Consider the following 13,976-nt stretch of genomic DNA (forward strand, 5'->3'; position numbering starts at 1 on the left):
GGTGTTTTCTGGGAGGTCACCAATGCATTGTAGTTTCCTCAGGAAATCTGTGGTGTCACGGAGATAGCTGGGAGTGCTGGTGGCGTAGGGTCTGAGTAGGGAGTCCACATATCCAGACAGTCCTTCAGTGAGAGTGCCAATGCCCGAGATGATGGGGCGTCCAGGATTTCCAGGTTTGTGGATCTTAGGTAGTAGATAGAATAACCCCGGTCGGGGCTCTAAGGGTATGTTGATTTGTTCCTGTGTTAAACAAGAATATGGCTTTGCTTTATTCAGCAATGTCTTGAGTGTCACAGTTTGTTTTTTCAAGTACCGATCCTGTACGGGGGAGAAGGGGCGGGAGTTTAAGCTAAGTATTGATACGTCTTGTGGAGGCAATAGTTTCTACATGGGCACATAAGAATGGCCATACTGGGTCAGACCAATGGTCCATCTAGCCCAGTATCCTGTCTTGCAACAGTGGCTGGTGCCAGGTGCTTCAGAGGCAATGAACAGAACAGGGAATCATCAAGTGATCCATCCCATGACCCACTTTACCAGCTTCTGGCAAACAGAGGCTAGGGACACTGCAGAGCATGGTTTTGCATCTCTGCCCATCCTGGTTAACAGCCATTGATGAACCTATCCTCCAGGAACTTATCTAGGTCTTTTTCGAACCCTGTAATAGTCTTGGCCTTCACAACATCCTCTGGTAAAGAGTTCCACAGGTTGACGGTGCAGTGTGTGAAGAAATACTTCCTTTTGTTTGCTTTAAAACTGCTGCCTGTTATTTTCATCGGGTGACCCCTTTTTCTTGTGCCCCCTCCCACATGTTCAGGGCTCTGTGTGGCATCCCTTGCCAGGGGCTCTGTATGCCTCTTCATTCTCACTTTCTCTATATACCAGCGTCCCCAACCTCCCCTCCACCACAGGTTCTGTGACCCCTCCCATTGCTCCCTCCCCTCCATGTTAGTGTGTCATAGATTTGGTTGGCTCCCCATCAGACTGCTGTGAAGGGAGTCCAAGTCTTGGATCTCTGGGTGGGTTAAGCTTCCCTGGGTCTCAGCAGGCTGCAGCTCTGTTTCCTCTCTTAGTCTCTCTGGTACATTTCCTGGGCCCTAACTCTGTCTGCTACCCCTTCCTGGACATGGAGCTCTTTAGTCCTCAGGACCAGCTCTAACCCCCAAAATACCCCAGTTGCTTAAACACACCATGTGCCAATATCCCACTAAAATATGTGAGCCTTCTGGTTCATGGTTTATTTCTCTCTGGAGATGTGTAGAACTGTAAAACATTTAACAAGGGGAGACACTTTGCCCAGAGTCCAACACAATTGCTCTTTTACTCGATCTGTATTTTCTTGTGCTTTATATCATTATTTAGAAAACAATGAATGTCCTAACCACAGTGGTGATTGCTTGCCCACCCTTCCCTTACCAGTCCTTGGGTGGCTATCTGGGCTCAGGGAAGTAGCCCCTTGCCTCATGCAGACCCCTATATGCTGGGTTGCTTCTCCCTCATGCACACTTCCTCCCTGGCTTCTGTGATCTTTCTCTCTTATTTCCAAAGCTTCCTGTTCTGGGGTGGCACTCTCTCCAGTTCCCTGTGTGACTCCTTATTTAATCCTGAGGATGGTCTCCTGTCATTCTTTCTTCTGTGTTTAGTAACTTTTAATTGCTTCAGACTTTCCCCCTTCCTTCACAAAAGACATGTTTTTCAGGCTGGTAAGTCTTGGGGGATAAACAGGCAATAGGCATTCATGGTACACCAGTTTCCATAGTAACAGTTCATAATAACTTTGCAGTAGCAACCAGAATTCATAAGTTGTATAGCCAGAGCCCCGATATCATCACACAGGGTCCTCCATTCTCTTCCCCCACCATGCCAGGGACTCTGCATATCCCATTTTCCCCCTTCCTCCCCATACCAAGTTCTCCCATCCCTTCCAGCAGGAGCTCTGTATGTGCCCCTATTCTGCCTTCCTCCCCATGTCAGGGTCCTGTGTGCCCCCCATTTCCTCTCATGGGGGGAGGGATAAAGTGAGACCTGTATCAGGCTACTCTTCTACTTTGGCACCGCAACAGCTGGTACCAGTGACTCAGGAGCCTACACAGGTCCTGCTAACTCCTGCCCCGTGGTACTGTCTTCAGGCAGGCAGCCTGTTACCAGTATGTTTACAATGCTGTCAACTCTGGAGGCATTTGCAGCAGTCAGGGACCTGCTCTCGTTGCTGCTGTCTACATCTCCAGCGGTGCAGGAATTGGTGCTACTGGTATCATCGGCCAGGGAACCATCTTCTCCCAGCCTCTGCCTGGAATCAGGACCGTAATACCATCCAGGGGAAAACCCTCCATGCTAGCCTCGGCGCAGGCTTTACTATCACAGCACTGATCTCCGGCACTGATGGGGTCCACACCTCCCTAGTCGCCTCGCCAGGACTCTGTCTTCGGAGTCAGAAGTAGGGTCATACTCTGTTTGCAGCCACCTGCGCTACTCCCCGAGGCACTCCTACCCCACCAAACCAAACACAAGCGTATCACGGAGTGCTTGCCCTCTGGTCCTTAGAGGCTGGTGCCATTGCAATGGCACTCTGGAACCTGTGGGGTTTCCCCCCCAGCCCAGGGTCCCCTCTCAAGGCACTCCTATTTGGTGGCCTCCGAGAGTGGAGTACCACCAGTGGCTCGATGGGAGACTCCTGATCCAGACTCCGGTACCGAGCATCAAGAGGAGGGCCCATGGGTCTCGGCTGATACGGAAGGAGGGGTGGAGGGCCCTCAGTTGATGCTGGCTTCCTCCTCCCCAGAGGAGATGGTATTGGCAGCTGGCATGTCTCCTTCCTAAGATGACCACAAGGCTCTCCAGGACTTGTTAAAGAAGGTGGCATCAAATTTGGGCATCCAGGCAGCGGTGGTCAAGGAGTCTTCTCATAGCCTGCTGGACATTTTGACACCAGCGGGCCCCTCGAGGGTGGTCCTGCCACTCAGTGAGGCTATCATGGACCTGGTTACGGTTCTGTGGCAGACCCCTGTTTCCCTTCCCCCTATGTCAAAGCGTATGGAGCAGAAGTATTATGTGCCAGCCCAAGGTTACGAGTTCTTATACTCACATCCCCTTCCAGGGTCCCTGGTAGCATTGGCCACCAACGAAAGAGATTGCCAAGGGCAATTGGGGGCAACGCCTAAGGCAAAAGACTCCAAAAAGTTGGACTTATTTTGCAGAAAGGTCTACTCTACTGGAGGGTTGCAACTTAGGATGGCAAACCAGCAGGCACTGCTGGGTTGTTATGTTTTAATATGTGGGATGGCATGCACAAGTTTAAGGATCTGCTCCCTCAAGAAGCCAGGCAGGAAGTCTCCTCACTGGTTGATGCAGGGAAAACCATAGCAGCCCTTGACGTGACTGATTCTGTGGCCAGATCCATGGCCTTCGTGGTAACCATGCACAGGAGCTCTTGGTTACAGTCTTCTGGTCTTCCTCAGAGGTCCAGCAAACCCTCCAGTATCACCCCTTTGAAGGATCCTTGTTCTTCTCAGAGAAGATCAGTGCTAAGCAAAACGAGCTTAAGGATTCCAGGACAACCATGAAGTCCCTAGGGTTATATACCCCAGCGGCTTCTAGGAATCATTACAGGCCCCAGCAGTCTGCCCAGTACTTTGCCTTTGCCAGCTTCTGCCTTGGGACTGACGCATGCTGCTCTCAGGCACTCAGGGAGCTTGAAGCTCTCCTTTTGACATGGTGCTCAAGGTCCCTATCCCAGTATCCCTTATATCGGATGCAGTTGCACCTCTGTTTTTGGACCGTCTGTCCCACTTCATCAGTATCACCTCAGACCACTGGGTGCTGTGCACAGTGGAAGTGGGATACACTAGTCTCCAGTTTGTTTCTACTCCCCTTTCCTCTTCGGGGACCCTTTTTACAAGCGACTCTTGGTCCAATAAGCCCAATCCCTTCTTCAGATGGGAGCCATGGAAGAGGTTCCACAAAACTTGAGAGGAAAGGGGTTCTACTCCCATTTTCCCTACCTTAAGGGCGAGCAATGGGAGGAGGGGGCAGAGAGGAGCAAACGGGGGGCACGGGGCCTCTGGGGGAAGAAGCGACCATGGTCCCAATAAGTTCCCTCAAGACCCACCTGGTTACAACAGTGTAGAGCTGCCGGAGACTTCTGGGCCACATGGCATCATGCACTTACGTCGTGCAACACGCAAGGCTGCACCTCAGATCTCGTCAAGGATGGCTGGCCATGGTGTACTCAGCTACCTGTCGCCATCTGGACTCAGTTCTCACCATACCTTTTTGAGTCCTTGCTTCCCTGGATCGGTGGCTGGACCATCGCACGGTTCATGCAGGAATACCCTTTTTGTGGCCCAAAACTTCAGCATCCCCAGTTTCAGATGCAACAGCACTGGGCTGCGGAGCCGATTTGGGGCCCCTCAGGACTCAAGGCCTCTGGTCACTAGAAAAGCTCTCTCTTCATATCAGTGTCAGAGAGCTCAGGGCAGTCATCCTAGCCTGCCAGACGTTCCTGCCTCACACTGCAAACCAGGACACATGGGTTCTCATGGATAACACAACAGCCATTTTTACATCAATAGGCAGGGTGGGGCATGTTCTTCCCTGCTGTGCTGGGAAGCAAGCTATCTGTGGGAATTCTGCATCGTGCATTCAATCCACCTCAAGCCTTCTCACCACCTGGGAGCACAGAACCAGCTGGTGGATCGCCTCAGCAGGTCTTTCTCCACTCACCACAAGTGGTCTCTTTGGCCAGGCATCACAAAGAACATTTTCCAACGGTGGAGGACTCCTCAGATAAATCTGTTTGCTACCCAAATCAACAGGATATACGACCAGTTCTGCTCCCTACAAAAGCAGAGCCCAGGGTCTCTCATGGACCCTTTTCTGCTACCGTGGATAGATTACCTGTATTACACCTTTTCTCTTATCCTGCTAATGCACAAGGTTCTGATTAAAATCGAGCGGGACTGGGTCATTCTCATAGCCCCGGCCTGGCCCAGGCAACATTGGTTCACCACCCTATTAGGCCTCTCAGTGGAGGCCCCGCTCCCGCTTCCTTTATATCCTGACCTGATCTCTCGGGACCACAGCTGGTTGCTCCATCTGAACCTCAGCTCTCTTCATCTGACAGCCTACAAGCTTCGTGGCTGAATTCTGAAGAGCAGGCTTGCTCAGAACAGGTTTGTCAGGTCCTGCTAGGTAGCAGGAAGCCCTCCATCAGAGCTACTTACTTTGCAAAATGGAAGCGTTTCTCCCATCTTCCCAGCGTGGAATTCCACCCCCAAGTTCTTCATTGCAGGTTATATTGGAATACTTGTTGCTTCTGAAACAGCAAGGTTTGGCTGTTTCTTCCATCAAGGCTGATGTTGCAGTGATGTTGGCCTCCCATCCCCCGGTCGACAGTCAGTCCATCTTCCATCATGGTTATCTGTTTCCTTAAAGGCCTAGAGAGGATATACCCCCCAGGTTAGAGATCCCATTCCTCCCTGGGACCTAAACCTCGTCTTATCAAAGCTTATGGGTCCCATTCAAGCCACTGGCAATGTATTTGTTAACTCACCTCTCCCAGAAGGTGGCCTTTTTAGTGGCCATCCCTTTGGCTAGAAGAATTTTGGAGATTTGTGCCCTCACATTGGAGCCCCTGTATATGATTTTCTTTAAGGATAAGGTGCAGTTGTGTCCGCACCCGGTTTTCCTCCTGAAAATGGTTTCACCGTTCCATTGCAGTCATCTGGTCATTGGCACACATGTTCTTGGCACACTACGCCATCACCCAACAGGCCAGGGATGATGCCATCTTTGGCTGAGCGGTTTTGCAGTCGGCATGTCCGTGAACTCCAAGCCCACCTCCTATACAACTGCTTGGGAGTCACCTACATTAGAGTAGACATGATCAAGAATTTGAAGAAGAAAAAATGATTACTAACCTTCCATATCTGTTCTTTGAGATGTGTTGCATATGTCCATTCCAAGACCCTCCCTGTCGGAGTTAGCTGAAAAGAAGGAACTGGGGTGGGGGTGGGGGTCAGCAAGGCCCTTTATATTGGCACTTGGAGCACACGGTACCTGAGGGCACCAGAGCCAACCTGACAGATACCACTAGGGAAAAATTTCCAGTGACTGTGCTCGGGCTGTGCACACCCCTATATTGTAATGGACATGTGCAACGGAGCTTGAAGAACAACAGTTACGGGAGGTTAGTAACTGTTTTTTCCCCTCCCACCAGAGGTTCTGTGTGCACCCTCATTGCCCCTCTTCGTTCTTTCTTCTTTTTTTTTCTCTTTTAGGGTGCCAGGGTTTTAAACTGTATTGGGAGGACTGGTAATTATAAAATGGGGGTATTGTTGTGTTGGAAGATGTTAATGGCCACCATCAACTGGTTCTTTGCTCTCTACTTACCTTGCTGATTGAAGCTGCTGCTTCTGGTAACTGGGTGCTAGATGCTCTGTGTCTCCCTTATTTCCCCCTTTTGGTTTTTCCAATTTTCACCAAAATCAGTAGGGTTCTGTTCATTGATGCCTAAAATATTTCCTGAAATTTTGGAATCAATTGGTTGAAATGTTGAAAAGTTACCACATTACAGACAAAAAAATGCTGTTAAGTGTAAGGCCTTGCAAGGTTAGTCAATAACAGCAGGTAAACATTTTTCACTGACGTGATTTTTAAATTTTTTATTAAACTGACTATGTGACTTCAAGGAGAAGCATGGAGGAAGAGAGGGTGGAGTCAAGGAGAGAGTTTAGGAATAGGGGGCTGCTTAAGAGTCCCCTGTACTCAGACAGGAGCCCATAGACCCCCAGGCCCTGCTGGAATGACTGCTTTTCTAGTTTTATCTTGGTGTTTTCAGGACTCTCTCCATTCCCTGATGGCCACACTCAGCACTTCCAATCCATTCTTCATTCGCTGCATCAAACCAAACATGGAAAAGGTGAGTCCCACCCCTCGGGGGGAGGGAGGAGGGACATCTTCCTGAGCCCATGATGAGGATATGGGGAGAGAAATTCTGCCTCTTGCCCCTCTCTTGTGAGTTTTTTTTTTAAACTGAAGAAAAATGCATCCCACCCTTCGTATTGTGTGAAAAAACAAATATGCACGGCGTGTAAGAACTGTTCCCACCATTCTTTGTGCTAACACAGCTCGGAAGCAGGACCCTGTGCATCGCCTGCAGTGGGACAAAGGTGGCGAGTGATTCCTGTTTGTTTTGGGAGTGGGAATCTGCTCTGGGATTTGGGGCATGTGTAGTAGACTAGGGGGTTGCACACTTCATAGCTTCCGTAGGCTAAGTGCATTGCACACATCAGGGGCTCCTTGAATATTCCATTTCCTCCCTCCCCATGTCCCTCCCCCTCTATTTCACGGACTCTCTGGGACTGCCCCCATCCCCTCCCTCATGCCAGGGACTCTAGTGTGTTCCTGGTTCCCCCATTGTCACCCTTATGCCAGGAGCTGTGTGTGCACTCCCATTGCTTCCCATACCAAGGTCCTCCATTTTGCCACCATGCCAGGTTTTCTGTATGTCCCTGCTACCCCTTCCTTCCATTCCAGGGTCCCCCATTCTCTCCTCTTGCCAGAGATTTGTATGATCCCTAATTTCTCCCCCTGCCAAGGGTTCTGTGTGCCTTCCATTTCTCCCATCTCCAGACCAGGGTTCCCGTTGTTGCTCTCCTCCCCAACCATTATTATCTCTCTTCTCTCTGTCTGGGAGAGAAGTCATTCTAGGTGTCAGCATATTAGAAGTGGGAGGATGGGCAGAGATGAGTTTTATTATGCTGGAAGGTGTTAATTTGTGTCATCTGCCATTTATTTGATCTATAGATAATTGCAGAGGTGCTTGAAGTTGTGGCTCTGCTAAACAAATGTCAAGGGTTCTTTGTGTCCCCCATTTCCCACTTCGTTTTTTTTTAACTATCCTAAAATCAAAGGCCTTGCAAGCTGGGCCAGTAAACTTCTCATTCACCTGTGACTTGTACAGCAGCACCCCTGAATGGGGATTTCTCTGCAGCATGTTGCACTATGGCCATGCTCCATGGTATCAGCTAGATTTGCTTTCACATTGCAATGATGTTTGTGCCTCTTTCTAATTTGCTGGGCTCAGAAAATCTATCACTGTTGATTCCTTGTCTCTTAGAGATGGGGGTAGCGAGAGAACAGACCAGTTTCTCCAGGTCTGGAGCCCCACATAGGAAGTGGGGGCGGGAGGGGGAGAGGAGGAGACAAACCTGTCGAAATGGGCCTTTTCCAAACAGGGCCTTGTTGCAGGAAAAGTCCCCCTGCAGAGCTCTTTCCTGAAACAGAGAAGAGGATAAAACTTCGTTCCATTAACAGGGCAGGAGTGAAGATGCTTCAGATTAGCTCTCTGTAAAGTTTCACCTTGACACTCAGAAAAGTGGCAGCAAGGAGGAGTCTTGACCAGACTAGATGGAGAACTTGGAGAAGGGCAGAATCTCTGTGTTGTGATGTCCATCAGTCAGTATCCTAGAGATAGTGTTTCTCTTTAGGAGCAGGGCCTGTTGCAAGCTCCTGCCCCAGTATAGGAAGCTCCTTCCTGCCTTTTAGCTCCGTTCTTTCAGGGAGTCATTGGGCTCTCATTTGGATTCTCGCTCATCCAGTTGAGCTGTGAAGGCAGTAGGCATGCCTGCAGTTTTGCCTCTGGGCTGCTGGACACTACTGTTACATTTGATGAGCAGGAAGCCAGGTGCCCTCTCTCTTGCTGATCCCCCAGCTGCATCAGAGCCCTCAGTTGAGAACAGTGTAATTTTCTGCATGAATGGGCTGCAGTGGGAGTGGAGGGAGCAGTGGCTCAGCACAGTTCATTGCCCACTTCCTTGCTAGACTCTGAGCTATGGAAGATGTTGCAGTTTGCTCTTGATATAGGTGCACCCAGCTCCCTCCTGCCTCTGTTCCAGTGCTGAGTGTCTTTTTGTGGCAGCTGCTTGCCATTTGTGTCAAACTGGCCCATCTTTCAGCTGGGGCCCTTAACATTCAGGGTTAACTTCCCAGGGAGCTGTGGGTATGTGTCTGTGTGCCCCTTACAACGTTCAGATAAACAGACACCATGCCAGCAAGCAAAAGGTTAAGTCTGGTATTACTATTTGCTTAGATCTCTCTCTTTCTCTTGCTTTGTTTCTAATCTTGGTCTTCTAGGCACCAAACCTCTTTAACCCGGATGTAGTTCTAAACCAGCTCCGGTACTCTGGGATGCTGGAGACAGTGAAAATTCGAAGAGCAGGCTTCCCCATACGGCGTCTCTTCCCGGATTTCCTCAACAGGTAATGGGTAACATGAAGGTGGGTGGTGGTATGTTTCTTTTCTCTATAATTTTAGTCACTGGCACTGTTCCCAAATTTTGGATGTCTTTTGTGTTGTCTCCATGTCAACCATATTATGGGGATAGCTGCAAGTCGGAGGTGAAAGTTTCTGGACTGGAGGTCAGTCCAACCGCAGTTGAATAAAGAACATGAAAAAGAAAAGTTCCCAGATGGGCAGATAAGACAACCTTGTGGGAGGATGAATGGGAAGAGGAAGGTTTTGAAGCATGTTAGAAATGGAGAGGATAGTATCGTACATACTTTTATGTCAAGAGATTGTGTTTGGTTCTCAGGTACAAGATGCTCATGAAGATTCTGAGTGTCCCAGACAACACCAAGGCTGTGTGTGCACATTTCCTACAGACATATGACAGCACCAGGAAAGAGTGGCAGCTGGGTAAAAACAAGGTATTACCTCAGTGTAGAAAAAGGTCCATTGGGTGAGGGGAAGGAAGTAATTCCTGATGCAAGAGCGTTTAATTGAAAGGTGATATACAGAGGAGCACTCCAGTAAACAGCAGGTGGAAGTAAACTAATGGCACTGAGTAGTCATACCACTGAAAGTCACTGACTGAGCTATGCTGCTGACCTGTAATGTCTCAAATGCTTCCCGAATTATATGTTTGGAGATAGATTAGGTGAGACCCAACAGCCCTTTTCTTTCTCCCATTGGACAGCACAGGATTGTTCCCTACTGTACGTTTACTATTGCTTAGTCAAGTCTAGTTTTAAAGGACCCAAGCAGAACTAGCTTTGGATTTTTGGATGGACCTGCAAAACAATACTTTGCTCCCTTCTCATGTCCAGTCTAACTCCTGCCCGCTGTGATCATGTCACTATGTACAGAGCCAACTCATGGATTTTGAGGTGGGTTAGTGAGGTGCTGCTTTGGTGTATATAAAGAATGTGTGTGGGAGGTCAGCTGAATCTTCAGGTTTGCATCAGTCTCGTGCTACAGGAGCTTAACTGCTGGAGTCTATGTAGTCATCAACATTTTTCAGGGAAATCTATCCATATGCTGAGCCTCCAACTCCGACAGAGGTTTGTTTCTGTTTTGGTGAATCTTAGCTCTTCTGTCTTGTCTTGGTGCTGATGTCTTCCAGGCACCGAGAGAGCTGGAAATAGTGCTGTTTGCATTAGATGTAAATGAGAGAGAGTTGGGTGCTGTCTATGGGTTGTTGCCAACAATAATTATGTTGTCTGTCTGTCTGTCTTCCTAGCAGCTCCTCAAAGAAGTGGAATAGAATGTTGGAGAGGGTGGTTCCCTGTAGAACTCTACCTGTGAGGGATCTGATTGGAGAAGACGGTTATCAATAACATGGCTCTGGGTATAGTCTGAGTGGAAAGATTGGAGCCACCTCAGCATATTCCTTCTAAACTCTGATACATCTTTAAGTCAGGACAGCATGGCCGTATGGTACTTTCCCATTCATAGAATCATAGAATATCAGGGTTGGAAGGGACCTCAGGAGGTCATCTAGTCCAACCCCCTGCCCAAAGCAGGACCAATCCCCAACTAAATCATCCCAGCCAGGGCTTTGTCAAGCCTGACCTTAAAAACCTCTAAGGAAGGAGATTCCACCACCTCCCTAGGGAACCCATTCCAGTGCTTCACCACCCTCCTAGTGAAATAGTGTTTCCTAATATCCAACCTAAACCTCCCTCACTGCAACTTGAGACCATTACTCCTTGTTCTGTCATCTGCTACCACTAAAAACAGTCTAGATCCATCCTCTTTGGAACCCCCTTTCAGGTAGTTGAAAGCAGCTATCAAATCCCCCCTCATTCTTCTCTTCTGCAGACTAAACAATCCCAGTTCCCTCAGCCTCTCCTCATAAGTCATGTGCTCCAGCCCCCTAATCATTTTTGTTGCCCTCCACTGGACTCTTTCCAGTTTTTCCACATCCTCCTTGTGTGGGGCTCAAAACTGGACACAGTACTCCAGATGAGGCCTCACCAATGTTGAATAGAGGGGAACGATCATGATCTCTCGATCTGCTGGCAATGCCCCTACTTATATAGCCCAAAATGCAGTTAGCCTTCTTGGCAACAAGGGCACACTGTTGACTCATATCCAGCTTCTCGTCCACTGTAACACTTAGGTCCTTTTCTGCAGAACTGCTGCCTAGCCATTCAGTCCCTAGTCTGTAGCAGTGCATAGGATTCTTCCGTCCTAAGTGCAGGACTCAGCACTTGTCCTTGTTGACCCTCATCAGATTTCTTTTGGCCCAATCCTCTAATATATCTAGGTCCCTCTGTATCCTGTCCCTACCCTCCAGCGTATCTACAACTCCTCCCAGTTTAGTATCATCTGCAAACTTGCTGAGGGTGCAGTCCACGCCATCCTCCAGATCACTAATGAAGATATGGAACAAAACGGGCCCCAGGACCGACCCTTGGGGCACTCCGCTTGATATTGGCTGCCAACTAGACATGGAACCATTGATCACTACCCATTGAACCCGACGATCTAGCCAGCTTTCTATCCACCTTATAGTCCATTCATCCAGCCCATACTTCTTTAACTTGCTGGCAAGAATACTGTGGGAGACCATATCAAAAGCTTTGCTAAAGTCAAGGAATAACACATCCACTGCTTTCCCCTTATTCACAGACCCAGTTATCTCCTCATAGAAGGAAATTAGGTTAGTCAGGCATGACTTGCTGTTGGTGAATCCATGCTGACTGTTCCTGATCATTGAAGCACAAAATCATCAAACGGTGCCACCAGCTATGTTTTGCTTCTGTGTCCTGTTCTGAAGCTTGAATAGAAAAAAATCCAGGATTTTGGTAGTGGCTAGGTGCACCTAAGGGTCTTCTCATTTTTCTTGCTAAGGAGGTTAGATAGTGGGTGGTAGGTCATTAGATTAGTTGCTTTGAGCGGTGGTTGGAGTATAACAACCATGGTTGGAAGGATTCGATTTTTATCAGTAAATGTTGGTAATCGTCGATTTCACTGTAAGCACACAAACTGATTGAAAAAATGTTTCCATAGATGATGATTAAAATGTGCAGATAGGCAAAGTAAGAAAAATGCTGCTTGAAAGCTTATTAGAGTTTGATTTATGGAGGTATAGAAGGGAACAGCTTATTCAAGAAGGACAGGCGGGGAAAAGGGAGGAGGTGTTGCCTTGTATCTCAAAGATGTATACACTTGCACTGAGCTTGAGATAGAAGTGGGAGGCAGACCTGTCGAAAGCCTCTGGGTAAAGATAAAAGGGTGATTTACTATAGACCACCTAACCAGGAAGCAGAGATGGATGAATTAAAAAAAAAAAAAAACTAACAAAATCATCCAAAGGACAAGATTTGGTGGTGATGGGGGACTTCAACTTCCCAGACATCTGTTGGGAAAATAACACAGCAGGACACAGATTATGCAGCAAGTTCTTGGAATGCATTGGAGACAACTTTTTATTACAGAAGGTGGAGAAAGTGACTAGGGGAGAGGCTGTTCTAGATTTGATTGTGACAAAAAGAGAGGAACTGGTTGAGAATTTGAAGGTGGAAGGCAGCTTGGGTGAAATTGATCATGAAATGGGAGAGTTCATTCTAAGGAATGGTAGGAAGGAAAACAGCAGAATAAAGGAAATTGGACTTCAAGAAGGCAGACTTTAGCAAACTCAGGCAATTGGTAGGTAAGATCCTGTGGGAAGCAGGTCTAAGGAAAAAAGAGTTGGCAGTCTTTTAAAGAGCTATTATTAAGGGCTCAAGAACAATTTTTTTTTTTTAAATCGTGGGGACTAAAGCATGTTTGCATTGTGAGAAGAAAGAACCAGAGGAGAAAGAGAAGTTAAGGAGCTGTGTAAGGGTGGGGATGAGCGTGAACATGAGGGAGATGGGGAGGTGGGATGGGAGGCAAGTGGAGGGGTTGGAGAAAGAGACAATAGAAGAAACTCTTGCATCTGTGACCAGTGAGAAGGAAAAGAGAGTTGCAGGAGGGGAAGGCAGGAAGGAAGGCAAGCGAAGGGGGTGGTAAGGACAGGTTGTTATATTTTGTCAATTTATCTTGAAAGAAATCAGTGAGATAGGAAGAGGCTGGAAGGTTTGAGGAGTGAGTCAAAGGAGGTGAAAAGGTGGCTGAGGTTGCATGTGTGAAATTCAATTAAATTGAAGAAGCAGAGTTGTTTAGCTAGGAAGATGGCAGAACAGAAGGAGGAGAGAACGAATGTGTAGTGGAGGAAGTTGGCCTGGTCACGGAGTTTTCACCAGAGATGCATTGTGGCGCGAGAGCAGGAGTGGAGGAAGTGGATGATCAGGGTGATCCAGGGGTGGGGGTTGGCAGGGTGGACTTTGTGATGGGGAGAGGGGCAAAAAAGTCAGTAGTGGAGGAGAGTGAAGCATGGAGAGACTCAACAACTATCTCAATGGAAGACAGGGCCGGGGTGAAGAGGGCTGAGACTGGACAAGAAGTCCTCAGCACTGATGGACTGAAGTCATGGAAAGGTGAAGTGACAGGGTCTGAGGGAGGGGGCTGAGGGGCAATGTTGAAAGAGACTAGGTGATGGCTGGAGAGGGGGAATTTAGCAACAGAGAGATCAGAGAGAGAGCAGTGCTTGGTGAAGACCAAGTCAAGTAAATGACCCTTGTGATGAGTGGGAGAGTTGAAGCAGGGCTGCAGGTCGAACGAATAGGTCAGAGTGAGGAAACACGCAGCTAAGGGGTCAGATGCATTAT

At 48.3% G+C, this 13,976-nt stretch overlaps 1 protein-coding gene across 1 annotated transcript in view; it reads left to right on the forward strand.

Annotated features, from left to right (window-relative positions):
* LOC117884761 (unconventional myosin-X-like) overlaps positions 1 to 13,976 on the forward strand; it is a 257,754-nt gene that overhangs the window by 135,241 nt on the left and 108,537 nt on the right. Inside the window, exons 19-21 of the mRNA XM_034785520.1 lie at positions 6,839 to 6,919; positions 9,136 to 9,260; positions 9,593 to 9,707. Coding sequence (XP_034641411.1) covers positions 6,839 to 6,919; positions 9,136 to 9,260; positions 9,593 to 9,707 — 321 coding nt within the window. The remainder of the gene's footprint in view (positions 1 to 6,838; positions 6,920 to 9,135; positions 9,261 to 9,592; positions 9,708 to 13,976) is intronic.

Source organism: Trachemys scripta, chromosome 11 (genome assembly GCF_013100865.1).
Source record: "Trachemys scripta elegans isolate TJP31775 chromosome 11, CAS_Tse_1.0, whole genome shotgun sequence".
In the NCBI taxonomy this organism is placed as follows: domain Eukaryota; kingdom Metazoa; phylum Chordata; order Testudines; family Emydidae; genus Trachemys; species Trachemys scripta.